General features: G+C 36.5%; 2 protein-coding genes across 2 annotated transcripts; one reads left to right on the top strand and one right to left on the bottom strand.

Moving 5' to 3' along the window:
- Positions 1–753: 753 nt before the first annotated feature.
- On the top strand, positions 754–13,139 carry LOC131960599 (transcription factor 7-like 1). Its single transcript, XM_059325890.1, has 8 exons — positions 754–879; positions 9,913–9,990; positions 10,253–10,333; positions 10,611–10,672; positions 11,611–11,694; positions 12,458–12,608; positions 12,831–12,938; positions 13,050–13,139. The coding sequence occupies exons 1-8, from the start codon at positions 754–756 to the stop codon at positions 13,137–13,139; spliced, it is 780 nt and encodes a 259-aa protein (XP_059181873.1).
- Positions 13,140–13,415: 276 nt separating this feature from the next.
- LOC131960346 (histone-lysine N-methyltransferase SETD1B-like) lies at positions 13,416–14,846 on the bottom strand. Its single transcript, XM_059325557.1, has 2 exons — positions 14,841–14,846; positions 13,416–14,780 (listed from the first exon to the last, which is right to left on the bottom strand). Exons 1-2 carry the CDS (start codon positions 14,844–14,846, stop codon positions 13,416–13,418), a joined length of 1,371 nt encoding a protein of 456 aa, XP_059181540.1.
- Positions 14,847–17,500: the final 2,654 nt, after the last annotated feature.

Below are 17,500 nucleotides of genomic sequence, written 5' to 3'. Positions count from 1 at the left end.
CTCATCATGCTTCTCCTGATAACATTATATTATATTATATAGTATTATTTGTATTGATGCATTAACAGCAGTGTTTTAATGGTATAGTTGGCCTGAGTAAAGTTATTATAAAGTTATTATATGTTGTTGAGAAGTTAAACCAACAGAAAGCGTCACAACTTGTGAGCCGATCGTGTATTTTTAATGTAGAATAGAATATCTTGATTGTCTCATATACAACAAAATGAAGTACATTCTTGTCGGTGCAAGATTAAAATAAATAAATAGATGCAAAAATATAAATAATAGGAATATAAAAAGCAATAAAATAAAACGACATAAAAAAGAAGAACACATTGAAACATCTGCTTTTGCACAAGAGCCATAAAATGAAAGCTGTAAAGTAACTCTAGCTGTCACAGAAATGTAGTAATAACTAATATATCTCTGAATTAGTGTGATATCAAATCTAATATATATGATGTTCCTGTCTGCAGCAGCTTCCTGTCAGAGTTCAGAGAGAACATCTGCAGCAGCATGGAGCCCAGCGCAGATATAGAAGGTTTACTACAGGAGATAGATGGTGAAGAGCTGATCTCCACTCTCTACTCCGCCTTAATGGAAGTACTGGGCGACGAACTCAACCAGCTTCCTCCTCCTCCTCCTCCTCCTCCTCCTCCTCCTCCTCCTTTAACTGCTGCTGAGCTGGAGCTCCGCCCCCAGCCTCACCTGGAGCAGATCCAGGGAGCAGCAGGTCCTGGTGGGTGGGCTCCGATGGGAGCGGACCCTCTGATGCTGGAGCAGCAGGGACCAGTGATGGCTGCTCCCAGCATGCACCAGTCACACAGCATGCAGCCAGCTCACCTGCAGGGTCAGACAGCAGCGTACAGCCAGGGACAGGTGAGACAGGTGAGACAGGTGAGACAGGTGAGACAGGTGAGACAGGTGAGAGCAGCTCCAGGTCAGGGAGAGGAGCAGCAGCCTGGAGGGGTCAGATACTACTGTAGGCTAAAACAATACTACTGTAGGATACAACAATACTACTGTAGGCTAAAACAATACTACTGTAGGCTAAAACAATACTACTGTAGGATAAAACAATACTACTGTAGGCTAAAACAATACTACTGTAGGATAAAACAATACTACTGTAGGCTAAAACAATACTACTGTAGGATAAAACAATACTACTGTAGGCTAAAACAATACTACTGTAGGCTAAAACAATATTACTGTAGGCTAAAACAATATTACTGTAGGATAAAACAATATTACTGTAGGATAAAACAATACTACTGTAGGCTAAAACAATACTACTCTAGGATAAAACAATACTACTGTAGGCTAAAACAATATTACTGTAGGATAAAACAATACTACTGTAGGCTAAAACAATATTACTGTAGGATAAAACAATACTACTGTAGGCTAAAACAATACTACTGTAGGTTAAAACAATACTACTGTAGGCTAAAACAATACTACTGTAGGCTAAAACAATACTACTGTAGGATAAAACAATACTACTGTAGGCTAAAACAATACTACTGTAGGATAAAACAATACTACTGTAGGCTAAAACAATACTACTGTAGGCTAAAACAATATTACTGTAGGATAAAACAATATTACTGTAGGATAAAACAATACTACTGTAGGCTAAAACAATACTACTCTAGGATAAAACAATACTACTGTAGGCTAAAACAATATTACTGTAGGATAAAACAATACTACTGTAGGCTAAAACAATATTACTGTAGGATAAAACAATACTACTGTAGGCTAAAACAATACTACTGTAGGTTAAAACAATACTACTGTAGGCTAAAACAATACTACTGTAGGCTAAAACAATACTACTGTAGGCTAAAACAATATTACTGTAGGATAAAACAATACTACTGTAGGATAAAACAATATTACTGTAGGATAAAACAATACTACTGTAGGTTAAAACAATATTACTGTAGGCTAAAACAATATTACTGTAGGATAAAACAATACTACTGTAGGATAAAACAATACTACTGTAGGCTAAAACAATACTACTGTAGGATAAAACAATACTACTGTAGGCTAAAACAATACTACTGTAGGCTGAAACAATACTACTGTAGGATAAAACAATACTACTGTAGGCTAAAACAATACTACTGTAGGCTGAAACAATACTACTGTAGGATAAAACAATACTACTGTAGGATAAAACAATACTACTGTAGGTTAAAACAATACTACTGTAGGCTAAAACAATATTACTGTAGGATAAAACAATACTACTGTAGGATAAAACAATATTACTGTAGGATAAAACAATACTACTGTAGGTTAAAACAATACTACTGTAGGCTAAAACAATACTACTGTAGGCTAAAACAATATTACTGTAGGATAAAACAATACTACTGTAGGATAAAACAATATTACTGTAGGATAAAACAATACTACTGTAGGTTAAAACAATACTACTGTAGGCTAAAACAATACTACTGTAGGATAAAACAATACTACTGTAGGATAAAACAATACTACTGTAGGTTAAAACAATACTACTGTAGGATAAAACAATACTACTGTAGGTTAAAACAATACTACTGTAGCATAAAACAATACTACTGTAGGTTAAAACAATACTACTGTAGGATAAAACAATACTACTGTAGGTTAAAACAATACTACTGTAGGATAAAACAATACTACTGTAGGATAAAACAATACTACTGTAGGTTAAAACAATACTACTGTAGGCTAAAACAATACTACTGTAGGTTAAAACAATACTACTGTAGGATAAAACAATACTACTGTAGGATAAAACAATACTACTGTAGGTTAAAACAATACTACTGTAGGATAAAACAATACTACTGTAGGTTAAAACAATACTACTGTAGGATAAAACAATACTACTGTAGGATAAAACAATACTACTGTAGGTTACAACAATACTACTGTAGGCTAAAACAATACTACTGTAGGTTAAAACAATACTACTGTAGGCTAAAACAATACTACTGTAGGATAAAACAATACTACTGTAGGTTAAAACAATACTACTATAGGATAAAACAATACTACTGTAGGCTAAAACAATACTACTGTAGGATAAAACAATACTACTGTAGGCTAAAACAATACTACTGTAGGATAAAACAATACTACTGTAGGTTACAACAATACTACTGTAGGCTAAAACAATACTACTGTAGGTTAAAACAATACTACTGTAGGCTAAAACAATACTACTGTAGGATAAAACAATACTACTGTAGGTTAAAACAATACTACTATAGGATAAAACAATACTACTGTAGGCTAAAACAATACTACTGTAGGCTAAAACAATACTACTGTAGGATAAAACAATACTACTGTAGGTTAAAACAATACTACTGTAGGATAAAACAATACTACTGTAGGATAAAACAATACTACTGTAGGCTAAAACAATACTACTGTAGGATAAAACAATACTACTGTAGGTTAAAACAATACTACTGTAGGATAAAACAATACCACTGTAGGATAAAACAATACTACTGTAGGTTAAAACAATACTACTGTAGGATAAAACAATACCACTGTAGGCTAAAACAATACTACTGTAGGATAAAACAATACTACTGTAGGCTAAAACAATACTACTGTAGGATAAAACAATACTACTGTAGGCTAAAACAATACTACTGTAGGATAAAACAATACTACTGTAGGTTAAAACAATACTACTGTAGGATAAAACAATACTACTGTAGGTTAAAACAATACTACTGTAGGATAAAACAATACTACTGTAGGATAAAACAATACTACTGTAGGTTACAACAATACTACTGTAGGCTAAAACAATACTACTGTAGGTTAAAACAATACTACTGTAGGCTAAAACAATACTACTGTAGGATAAAACAATACTACTGTAGGTTAAAACAATACTACTATAGGATAAAACAATACTACTGTAGGCTAAAACAATACTACTGTAGGATAAAACAATACTACTGTAGGCTAAAACAATACTACTGTAGGATAAAACAATACTACTGTAGGTTACAACAATACTACTGTAGGCTAAAACAATACTACTGTAGGTTAAAACAATACTACTGTAGGCTAAAACAATACTACTGTAGGATAAAACAATACTACTGTAGGTTAAAACAATACTACTATAGGATAAAACAATACTACTGTAGGCTAAAACAATACTACTGTAGGCTAAAACAATACTACTGTAGGTTAAAACAATACTACTATAGGATAAAACAATACTACTGTAGGCTAAAACAATACTACTGTAGGATACAACAATACTACTGTAGGTTAAAACAATACTACTGTAGGTTAAAACAATACTACTATAGGATAAAACAATACTACTGTAGGTTAAAACAATACTACTATAGGATAAAACAATACTACTGTAGGATAAAAAAATACTACTGTAGGCTAAAACAATACTACTGTAGGTTACAACAATACTACTGTAGGATAAAACAATACTACTGTAGGTTAAAACAATACTACTGTAGGCTAAAACAATACTACTGTAGGTTAAAACAATACTACTGTAGGATAAAACAATACTACTGTAGGTTAAAACAATACTACTGTAGGCTAACACAATACTACTGTAGGCTAAAACAATACTACTGTAGGATAAAACAATACTACTGTAGGATAAAACAATACTACTGTAGGCTGAAACAGTACTACTGTAGGATAAAACAATACTACTGTAGGCTGAAACAATACTACTGTAGGATAAAACAATACTACTGTAGGCTGAAACAATACTACTGTAGGATAAAACAATACTACTGTAGGCTGAAACAATACTACTGTAGGATAAAACAATACTACTGTAGGCTGAAACAATACTACTGTAGGCTGAAACAATACTACTGTAGGTTAAAACAATACTACTGTAGGATAAAACAATACTACTGTAGGTTAAAACAATACTACTGTAGGATAAAACAATACTACTGTAGGTTAAACAATACTACTGTAGGATAAAACAATACTACTGTAGGATAAAACAATACTACTGTAGGTTACAACAATACTACTGTAGGCTGAAACAATACTACTGTAGGATAAAACAATATTACTGTAGGATAAAACAATACTACTGTAGGTTAAAACAATATTACTGTAGGCTAAAACAATATTACTGTAGGATAAAACAATACTACTGTAGGATAAAACAATACTACTGTAGGCTAAAACAATACTACTGTAGGATAAAACAATACTACTGTAGGCTAAAACAATACTACTGTAGGCTGAAACAATACTACTGTAGGATAAAACAATACTACTGTAGGCTAAAACAATACTACTGTAGGCTGAAACAATACTACTGTAGGATAAAACAATACTACTGTAGGATAAAACAATACTACTGTAGGTTAAAACAATACTACTGTAGGCTAAAACAATACTACTGTAGGATAAAACAATACTACTGTAGGATAAAACAATATTACTGTAGGATAAAACAATACTACTGTAGGTTAAAACAATACTACTGTAGGCTAAAACAATACTACTGTAGGCTAAAACAATATTACTGTAGGATAAAACAATACTACTGTAGGATAAAACAATATTACTGTAGGATAAAACAATACTACTGTAGGTTAAAACAATACTACTGTAGGCTAAAACAATACTACTGTAGGATAAAACAATACTACTGTAGGTTAAAACAATACTACTGTAGGATAAAACAATACTACTGTAGGTTAAAACAATACTACTGTAGGCTAAAACAATATTACTGTAGGATAAAACAATACTACTGTAGGATAAAACAATATTACTGTAGGATAAAACAATACTACTGTAGGCTAAAACAATACTACTGTAGGCTAAAACAATACTACTGTAGGTTAAAACAATACTACTGTAGGCTAAAACAATACTACTGTAGGCTAAAACAATACTACTGTAGGATAAAACAATACTACTGTAGGATAAAACAATATTACTGTAGGTTAAAACAATACTACTGAAGGTTAAAACAATACTACTGTAGGCTAAAACAATACTACTGTAGGTTAAAACAATATTACTGTAGGTTAAAACAATACTACTGTAGGATAAAACAATACTACTGTAGGTTAAAACAATACTACTGTAGGATAAAACAATACTACTGTAGGTTAAAACAGTACTACTGTAGCATAAAACAATACTACTGTAGGTTAAAACAATACTACTGTAGGATAAAACAATACTACTGTAGGTTAAAACAATACTACTGTAGGATAAAACAATACTACTGTAGGATAAAACAATACTACTGTAGGTTAAAACAATACTACTGTAGGATAAAACAATACTACTGTAGGCTAAAACAATACTACTGTAGGTTAAAACAATACTACTGTAGGATAAAACAATACTACTGTAGGATAAAACAATACTACTGTGGGTTAAAACAATACTACTGTAGGATAAAACAATACTACTGTAGGTTAAAACAATACTACTGTAGGATAAAACAATACTACTGTAGGTTACAACAATACTACTGTAGGCTAAAACAATACTACTGTAGGTTAAAACAATACTACTGTAGGCTAAAACAATACTACTGTAGGATAAAACAATACTACTGTAGGTTAAAACAATACTACTATAGGATAAAACAATACTACTGTAGGCTAAAACAATACTACTGTAGGATAAAACAATACTACTGTAGGCTAAAACAATACTACTGTAGGATAAAACAATACTACTGTAGGTTACAACAATACTACTGTAGGCTAAAACAATACTACTGTAGGTTAAAACAATACTACTGTAGGCTAAAACAATACTACTGTAGGATAAAACAATACTACTGTAGGTTAAAACAATACTACTATAGGATAAAACAATACTACTGTAGGCTAAAACAATACTACTGTAGGCTAAAACAATACTACTGTAGGATAAAACAATACTACTGTAGGTTAAAACAATACTACTGTAGGATAAAACAATACTACTGTAGGCTAAAACAATACTACTGTAGGATAAAACAATACTACTGTAGGTTAAAACAATACTACTGTAGGATAAAACAATACCACTGTAGGATAAAACAATACTACTGTAGGTTAAAACAATACTACTGTAGGATAAAACAATACTACTGTAGGCTAAAACAATACTACTGTAGGCTAAAACAATACTACTGTAGGATAAAACAATACTACTGTAGGTTAAAACAATACTACTGTAGGATAAAACAATACTACTGTAGGTTAAAACAATACTACTGTAGGATAAAACAATACTACTGTAGGATAAAACAATACTACTGTAGGTTACAACAATACTACTGTAGGCTAAAACAATACTACTGTAGGTTAAAACAATACTACTGTAGGCTAAAACAATACTACTGTAGGATAAAACAATACTACTGTAGGTTAAAACAATACTACTGTAGGCTAAAACAATACTACTGTAGGATTAAACAATACTACTGTAGGCTAAAACAATACTACTGTAGGATAAAACAATACTACTGTAGGTTACAACAATACTACTGTAGGCTAAAACAATACTACTGTAGGTTAAAACAATACTACTGTAGGCTAAAACAATACTACTGTAGGATAAAACAATACTACTGTAGGTTAAAACAATACTACTATAGGATAAAACAATACTACTGTAGGCTAAAACAATACTACTGTAGGCTAAAACAATACTACTGTAGGTTAAAACAATACTACTATAGGATAAAACAATACTACTGTAGGCTAAAACAATACTACTGTAGGATACAACAATACTACTGTAGGTTAAAACAATACTACTGTAGGTTAAAACAATACTACTATAGGATAAAACAATACTACTGTAGGTTAAAACAATACTACTATAGGATAAAACAATACTACTGTAGGATAAAAAAATACTACTGTAGGCTAAAACAATACTACTGTAGGTTACAACAATACTACTGTAGGATAAAACAATACTACTGTAGGTTAAAACAATACTACTGTAGGCTAAAACAATACTACTGTAGGTTAAAACAATACTACTGTAGGATAAAACAATACTACTGTAGGTTAAAACAATACTACTGTAGGCTAACACAATACTACTGTAGGCTAAAACAATACTACTGTAGGATAAAACAATACTACTGTAGGATAAAACAATACTACTGTAGGCTGAAACAGTACTACTGTAGGATAAAACAATACTACTGTAGGCTGAAACAATACTACTGTAGGATAAAACAATACTACTGTAGGCTGAAACAATACTACTGTAGGATAAAACAATACTACTGTAGGCTGAAACAATACTACTGTAGGATAAAACAATACTACTGTAGGCTGAAACAATACTACTGTAGGCTGAAACAATACTACTGTAGGTTAAAACAATACTACTGTAGGATAAAACAATACTACTGTAGGTTAAAACAATACTACTGTAGGATAAAACAATACTACTGTAGGTTAAACAATACTACTGTAGGATAAAACAATACTACTGTAGGATAAAACAATACTACTGTAGGTTACAACAATACTACTGTAGGCTGAAACAATACTACTGTAGGCTGAAACAATACTACTGTAGGATAAAACAATACTACTGTAGGATAAAACAATACTACTGTAGGTTAAACAATACTACTGTAGGATAAAACAATACTACTGTAGGTTAAAACAATACTACTGTAGGTTAAAACAATACTACTGTAGGATAAAACAATACTACTGTAGGTTAAAACAATACTACTGTAGGTTAAAACAATACTACTTTATGCTAAAACAAGGGAAGGAAACAGTTTACTCTGTTGTCCCTTCACGTGTTCACTGTGAGGCAGCTGGTTGATAAATGTAATTAGAATAAAGATTGTCTGGTTACATGCATGAAAAATGAAGGCTGGTTAATAAAATGATAAACTGATTTTGTGTATTATGGCTGTTAACCTTCTCTCTCTCCACAGTACCTGCCGTATCACTGGCCTGGTAATAACGTCCTGACAGCACCAGGCACCAGTCAACCTCCTGCTCCTCCTGCTCCTGCTCCTGCTCCTCCTGCTCCTCCTGCTCCTCCTCCTCCTGCTCCTCCTGCTCCTCCTGCTCCTGCTCCTCCTCAGCAGACAGTAAGACCTGGTTTAACACACACTCTGACTGTGAATGAGGTTTATTTAACTGACAGCCTGTCGCAGAGTTTTACTTTTTAATGCTGTCCACATCCTTCCAACTTCTTTCTCTTCTTGTATTTTATATCATTGTGAACTAAACATGTTAAGGTTTTGACTGTTGGTGGAACAAAACAAAACATTTGGGTTTTAGTAAGTTGTGACAGCCATTTTTAACTATTTTATAATGTGGTAATCTATATGGTCTGATAAAGTAGATTTACAGTCTTGTGTTTGTATGTGTTGTGTGTCCGTTTACAGTAAAGATTGTGTGGTTACATGCATGAAAAATGACTGTTGGTTAATAAAACAATAAGTTGAGTTTGTGAATCAGTCTGGTTAATGTTTTCTCTCTCTCTCTCCACAGTACCTGCCGTATCACTGGCCTGGTAATAACGTCCTGACAGCACCAGCCAGTCAACCTGCTGCTCCTCCTGCTCCTCCTGCTCCTCGTCCTCCTCCTGCTCCTCCTGCTCCTCCTCAGCAGACAGTAAGACCTGGTTTACCACACACTCTGAACATCTTCACTGTTTAGTTGCAGCAGGTTTAGCAGCATTGTTGGTCTTTATCATTCAGCTCCAGTTCAAAACTCCAACAGATAAATTATGCATTTTAGAGCCATTTAAACAGAATGTGAAGCTGTCCACACTTGGAGCTCAGTTGTTTTTATTTGTTTATATTTAAACAATAAAAGTGAATTGCATGATATATTGAGTGAGTATATTAACAGTGGTTAACCTTCTCTCTCTCCACAGTACCGGCCGTATCACTGTCCTGTTCATAACGTCCTGACAGCACCAGCCAGTCTTCCTCCTCCTCCTCCTCCTCAGACAGTAAGAGCTGGTTTTAACACACACTCTGGACATCTTCACTGTTTAGTTGCAGCAGGTTTAGTTAGTTTAGTTTAGTGGTCTTTGTCCTGCAGCTCCAGTTCAAAGCTCCACTAGAAAACGCTGCATTAAAGTCCTATTAAATAGAGTCGATGTGTCTGGTTTCTTGTTTTAGGACGAGCTCCTGTATATATTTCAGTTAAAGTGATAACATAATATATTGAGTGAGTGTATTAACAATAGTTAACCTTCTCTGTCTCCATAGTACCGGCCGTATCACTGTCCTGTTCATAACGTCCTGACAGCACCAGCCAGTCTTCCTCCTCCTCCTCCTCCTCAGCAGACAGTAAGAGCTGGTTTACCACACACACTCTCCTCCACATGACTATATATAGTTTATATATATAGATATAGTTTAGCATGAAAACATTATTATATATTTTTGCAGTGTTGCAGCTTGTCTGGATGTGATTTTACTCCACAGATTTCAGTTGTTATTTAAATTTAAAAGAAGTGAAACACTGACACCTGGTGGCCGGATGTCACCACTGCAGCTTGTCTCATCACGTGTGTGTGTGTGTGTGTGTGTGTGTGTGTGTGTGTGTGTGTGTGTGTGTCTCCAGGTTAACAAGGCACCGGTGGTGACGCTGAAACGAGGCCAGGGCCTGCGCTGTGTTGGGATGCAGTAAGTAACACATGAATGCAGTGGTGGAAAGTAACTAAGTACATTTACTCAAGTACTGTACCTAAGTACAATTTTGAGGTACTTGTACTTTACTTGAGTATTTCCATTTTATGTAACTTTATACTTCTACTCCACTACATTTTGAGGCAAATATTGTACTTTTTACTCCACTACATTTATCTGACAGCTTTAGTTACTTTTCAGGTCGAGATTCAACATAAAACATATGATCAATTTAAGGTGATTAGACTTTTTTTATTTTATCAAATCTTATAACAGTATATTAAGTACTTAAATGAGCCATATCTTTACAAAATTAAAACCCTGCTTACATAAAATCATCAATACAAATAATGTAATAATATATTTATAATATATAAAACAATCTGAGTGGGTCCATTCTGCATAACGAGTACTTTTACTTTTGATACTTTAAGTACATTTTGACGCTGATACTTTTGTACTTTTACTTCAGTAAGTTTTGAATGCAGGACTTTTACTTGTAGTGGAGTAATTTGATAGTGTTGTATTAGTACTTTTACTTAAGTACGGGATCTGAATACTTCTTCCACCACTGTATGAATGTAACAAACACTCAAGTTCATACAGTTTGTGCCTGTATCATCTCACAGTGATGATGTGTCTGTTGTTAATGTGTTAATGTTAATGTGTTCATGTTAATGTGTTGATGTTAATGTGTTAATGTTAATGTGTTCATGTTAATGTGTTGATGTTAATGTGTTGATGTTAATGTGTTGATGTTAATGTGTTAATGTTAATGTGTTAATGTTAATGTGTTCATGTTAATGTGTTCATGTTAATGTGTTGATGTTAATGTGTTGATGTTAATGTGTTGATGTTAATGTGTTCATGTTAATGTGTTGATGTTAATGTGTTCATGTTAATGTGTTGATGTTAATGTGTGTCTGTGTGTGCAGGAATGGAGAGATGGTGTACGAGGTGACAGATTTCTCTCCTCCTCGTGTCTCTGCAGCTCCTCCACTCAGCTTCTCTGAATCAAAGTAAGATTCTTCACACAGTTCTGATCTAAATGCACTTTTATTTTATTTATTTGACGTCTAATGATCAGGCCAGACTCCTCATCACTGGGGATGCACGATATTGTCGGTACGTTATTGGTATCGGCTGATATTGGCTTGCAAATGAAGCATCGGACACTGGCCAACACGCCGATATAATAAAGTGATTAAATAATAATATATAATAATGAGGTGCACTTCACCTCTCTGTTTGGAGCTCAGAGAATTGTGCAGTGTAGTCTGAGAACACCTATTTATTTATGTTCTGATTAGGGACTGAAGCTGCTTATATTTCTTGTACTTTTTGTGATTTTGTTTGCACGGTGCAGATATCGGCACCGTGTCGTCACATATCGGCTCCTGATTTAAGTTAAATTTGAATTTAAGCAGCAGTCTGTAAGGTTCATGTAGTTTTATTCGATTTGGGTTTAATTGCTGTACAGTTGCACTTTCCACATGTTCCCAGTGAACACAGGTTTTGTTTACTGATTATGTCAATTGGGAAATTGGCCAAATTTGCCCTGATTGTTGGGTATTAGTTGTGCGGGAAAAATATATCAGTATTGGTAAAAATTAGTAGTAAAAAATCGGCATATCGGATATCGGCAAAAAATCCAATATGGTGCATCCCTACTAATCACACTCTTAGATGTCTTTTATCTGCTTATGTGAATATTTTTTTAACAATAATGAGTTTTAAATTGAATAAATATCATTTCTTGCTAAAATCTTTTATGTTTTACAGGAAGACAAAGCGTGAGAGCCAGCAGGAGGAGGAGCGTCCGTACGTGAAGAGGCCTCCTAACGCCTTCATGCTCTTCCTAAAGGAGCAGAGATCAGCTGTGGAGGACGAAGGGAAAGGGACCGCCATCACTAATAAAGTCCTGGGGGAAAAGGTACGAGTGTTTACTCTGTACGTAAACAAAGTGTTTGTGTTTTTCATTTATGGTTCCATGACCAGAAAACAAACGAAATACTTTGAGCACTGTGTTGGTTGTTTTTATGCTTGTGTTTGTGTTTGTGCACTAGCTGCCAGTAGTTGTGTGTTTGTGTGTGTGTGTGTGTGTGTGTGTGTGTGTGTGTGTGTGTACTAACAGTGTGTTGTTGTGTGTCCACAGTGGAGGTCTCTGACAGAAGAGCAGAAGAAGAAATATAACGAACAGGCTGCAAAAGAAAGACAACTCCACGCCGAGCGATACCCCGACTGGTCCGTCAGAGAGAACTATGTAATAAAACCTTTATTACAAACATTTACATCACTACACAGTCAGTGATGAGTAAAGGTTTTATCAACTCAAAGATAGATGGAAAGTCTGATATGTTTGTTTTATGTGTAGGGCAAAAAAAGGATGAGGAGGGAGGCTCCCAGCAAGGCCGGAGGTAAGACTATTTTAGTGTGTCATAGTGTGTTTTTATGTGAAAGGTGATGACAACAAGATGTCATATTTGACTAGATTAAATCACTGATTACATTATATAATCAGACTATACAGACAAGAAGTCTTTATGTTGAATAGTTTTTTTTAAAGTTAGTTGGAATGCTGTTGAACATTATTACTGTGGAGGAAAAAATAGCTTACTTGAACTTTTACCTTGAAGTTTAAGGTCAAACAATTGTGCTTTTATTAAACATAAAGAGCACAAAACAACTTATATGTTTCTACAAATGAAGGGTCTTTGATTCAGTATTTCTATTAAAATGTTTAAGGCAGGTATAACGTTTCTATGGAGTCCTCCTCCTCACCAGGAGCACTGATGGAGTCCTCCTCCTCACAAGGAGCACTGATGGAGTCCTCCTCCTCCTCACAAGGAGCACTGATGGAGTCCTCCTCCTCCTCACAAGGAGCACTGATGGAGTCCTCCTCCTCACTAGCAGCACTGGTGGAGTCCTCCTCCTCCTCACAAGGAGCACTGGTGGAGTCCTCCTCCTCGCTAGCAGCACTGATGGAGTCCTCCTCCTCCTCGCTAGCAGCACTGATGGAGTCCTCCTCCTCCTCACGAGCAGCACTGATGGAGTCCTCCTCCTCCTCACAAGGAGCACTGGTGGAGTCCTCCTCCTCACAAGGAGCACTGGTGGAGTCCTCCTCCTCCTCACAAGGAGCACTGATGGAGTCCTCCTCCTCACAAGGAGCACTGGTGGAGTCCTCCTCCTCACAAGGAGCACTGATGGAGTCCTCCTCCTCACGAGCAGCACTGATGGAGTCCTCCTCCTCGCTAGCAGCACTGATGGAGTCCTCCTCCTCCTCACGAGCAGCACTGATGGAGTCCTTCTCCTCACGAGCAGCACTGGTGGAGTCCTCCTCCTCACGAGCAGCACTGATGGAGTTCTTCTCCTCACGAGCAGCACTGATGGAGTCCTTCTCCTCACGAGCAGCACTGATGGAGTCCTCCTCCTCCTCACCAGCAGCACTGATGGAGTCCTTCTCCTCACGAGCAGCACTGATGGAGTCCTCCTCCTCACGAGCAGCACTGATGGAGTCCTCCTCCTCGCTAGCAGCACTGATGGAGTCCTCCTCCTCCTCACGAGCAGCACTGATGGAGTCCTCCTCCTCACAAGGAGCACTGATGGAGTCCTCCTCCTCACGAGCAGCACTGATGGAGTCCTCCTCCTCGCTAGCAGCACTGATGGAGTCCTCCTCCTCCTCACGAGCAGCACTGATGGAGTCCTTCTCCTCACGAGCAGCACTGATGGAGTCCTTCTCCTCACGAGCAGCACTGATGGAGTCCTCCTCCTCCTCACGAGCAGCACTGATGGAGTCCTCCTCCTCACATGGAGCACTGATGGAGTCCTCCTCCTCACGAGCAGCACTGATGGAGTCCTCCTCCTCACAAGCAGCACTGATGGAGTCCTCCTCCTCCTCACGAGCAGCACTGATGGAGTCCTTCTCCTCACGAGAAGCACTGATGGAGTCCTTCTCCTCACGAGCAGCACTGATGGAGTCCTTCTCCTCACGAGCAGCACTGGTGGAGTCCTCCTCCTCACGAGCAGCACTGATGGAGTCCTTCTCCTCACGAGCAGCACTGATGGAGTCCTCCTCCTCGCTAGCAGCACTGACGGAGTCCTCCTCCTCCCCAGCATGTCAGCCTCATCAGGTGCAGGTGCAGGTGCAGCCACCCCACACACACACCAGCATGCCGATGTGTTTCCTGCCTCCAGTGCATGAGGTTATTAGCCCCGCCCCCCTGCTGGATTCTCCAGGAACAGCGTCCACGCTGACGTCCCCCTCTGCTCCCACTCCCACTCAAACAGAGTCCTCCCACTCAGCCAGTGAGGAGCAGCAGGAGAACTTCTCCTTCCTCCCTGAGCTGCTGCCTTCTCCTGCACACATGGACATCTACACTCATCTACAGCATCTCAATCAGATGATTGATTTACTGTAACTACAACAAGATTCACAAACAGAGTCTCAAACAGCAGTTTAACATGAGACAAAGCACCAAAGAGAAACCATCAGAGCTTGAAGTAACAACAAGTAAAGAACCATTGGTCAAAATAATAATGACATAAAGCATGAAAACTACATTTAAACTGTCAGCAGTCAGCTCTTCTCTCAGACAGTCCTGGAGCTGAAGACCTGCTCCCCATGTGCTCACCACAGGTTTTTATTACAGCCTTTGAATGTCCAACTGTTTTAAACTGTTTTAAACTGTTTTAAACTGTTTTAAACTGTTTTAAAATGTTTTAATGTAAAATAAACAAATAAATGTTTGAGAAATGTCATATCTTCTGTGCTGTATGAAGCTACATTTGAGAGTTTCAGGTGTAAATTTAAAAAACTTCCCTCACTGACACACAACCAACACGAAGTCTATTACTGGCCTCTCTTATTTATGTTTCGGCAAAAAAACACTGATGTTTTCCAATGTTTTGTTAATTTATTGGGTTTTACAAAAGGTACAAATATACTGCTAACTTTGTGGTATTGTTAGAAAAATTGCATGAGGAAACCTTGAAAATTGATAATCTGTCACCAACAGAAAAAACCTCACCATTTTTCTGCGCAGATCGTTGATGGGAAATGAAGAGCTGGAGACGTCCAAGTTCTCAGTTTAACAAAAGTTTTATTACAATACGTCAAAAAATGTGCATTTTACAGAGATTCTCCGGGTTCAAAAACTCATGTCCCTGATACAAACAGACGGGTTTCAGTTGGTGAAGTCTGAACCACGTCTCTCTCCCTGAACACATTAAAATACTAACATTTGTTAAAACATGCTGGTCGATTTCCTCCAGGAAGTCCCGCCCTCTTGATCCGCTGATTCACCAGTTTTAATCAATACAAAGCGGCACGTCATGCCAGCTGGGCATACGATCTTGCTGCCCCGGACAAGGCCATCCTGACCTGGCTTCTTCTCCAGAACATTCAACAAAAACCTCCTGCCTTGTTATGTCTTACAGAGATATCATGTCTTACAGAGCCAAAGGATTTTCACTGTCTCACATAGATTCTAAAAGTCTAAAAATATGAAACAGACAATGAAATATATGTTATAACATTAACACACAAACATAATCATTGTATCAAAATCATATTGCCTGATTTAATATAAATGCATAGTATGTGCATAGTAAATGCATAATACAAAACCAGACATATAGCATTATCTATAAATAATCCCAAAGAGCAGTCAGAGATTAGAGTAGATGGATTCTTCAGCGGTGTAGTTCTGGTACTCTATGTTCTGGTAGAGCGCCTCCTGCTGGCCGTCGTCTGTCTCCTCCTCCTGCCTGGAGGAGGAGCTCCTGTCTGAGCACGCCACGCGCTTTTTTTCATCAATCTAAAAGTGAAAACAAAAATAAAAAAGCAATATAAATGCAAGTTTAATGGTAAAAGTAGTGTTGGCCCTCTAGCAGCACAGATGGAGAGAACAATACTAGCAGGTTTTAGTGTCCTACTGACCTTTTATTCAGCATCGCTATCAGGACACAAAATATTTAGATTGTCTGCTGTGTGAACTATGAGGATGAATCTTTTCTTTTTAAAGGCCATTATCAAAAATGTTACTCTAGAACAGAGGTGTCAAACTCTGGCCCACGGGCCAAATTTGGCCCGCAGTATAATTATATTTGGCCCGCAAGGCAATACCAAATTATTATCATACAGTGCAAATAATACTACAAATCCCAGAATGCTCTGCTGGTGTTCTGGCTTGAACACAGTAGATCAGTGTGGAGCAAACTGAGCAACAATTAAAGTTGTCTTTATTTTTCTTGCTAGTCCAAGGCTTGAATGGCTGCACATTCATTGAAGGATATTATTATTAGTCATTTGATTTATTATTGTTATTTTATTCTCACATTTATTTTTAGCCTGTGGAAAAAGATTACTGTTAAATTTAAATTTAAAGAAGGCTGCATATAAAATAAAGGGACATACGATTTTTATTTAAGAAATGAATGCCATTGATGTGTTTGTTTGTTTTATTTGATATTCGATTTTGCATGTTTGCAATATTAAGTTATATCAAGCTTTGCTTGTTCCATTTCGTTTGAACTTGTTTAGGTCAATTTTTTCAATAAATATCAATGTTGGCCCGCGACTTTGTCCAAGTTTAAAATTTTGGCCCACTGTGTATTTGAGTTTGACACCCCTGCTCTAGAATATCATATTCAGTGAAACATTTCACTTTCACAGATCTACAAACGTACTTGTGTTATTTAAAGAGATGTGATATACGTGAGCTCTTTTACACTGCCGTTTCCAGGTTAAATATATATATATATATATATAGATATATAAACAACTTTATGATTTTATACGAGGATTTTTTCACATTTCTAACAAGC

The sequence above is a fragment of the Centropristis striata genome, chromosome 1, assembly GCF_030273125.1.
Source record: "Centropristis striata isolate RG_2023a ecotype Rhode Island chromosome 1, C.striata_1.0, whole genome shotgun sequence".
Taxonomy (NCBI): Eukaryota; Metazoa; Chordata; class Actinopteri; order Perciformes; family Serranidae; genus Centropristis; species Centropristis striata.
Note: the sequence above shows the minus strand (reverse complement) of the source record. Positions and strands in the feature narration are given on the sequence as shown.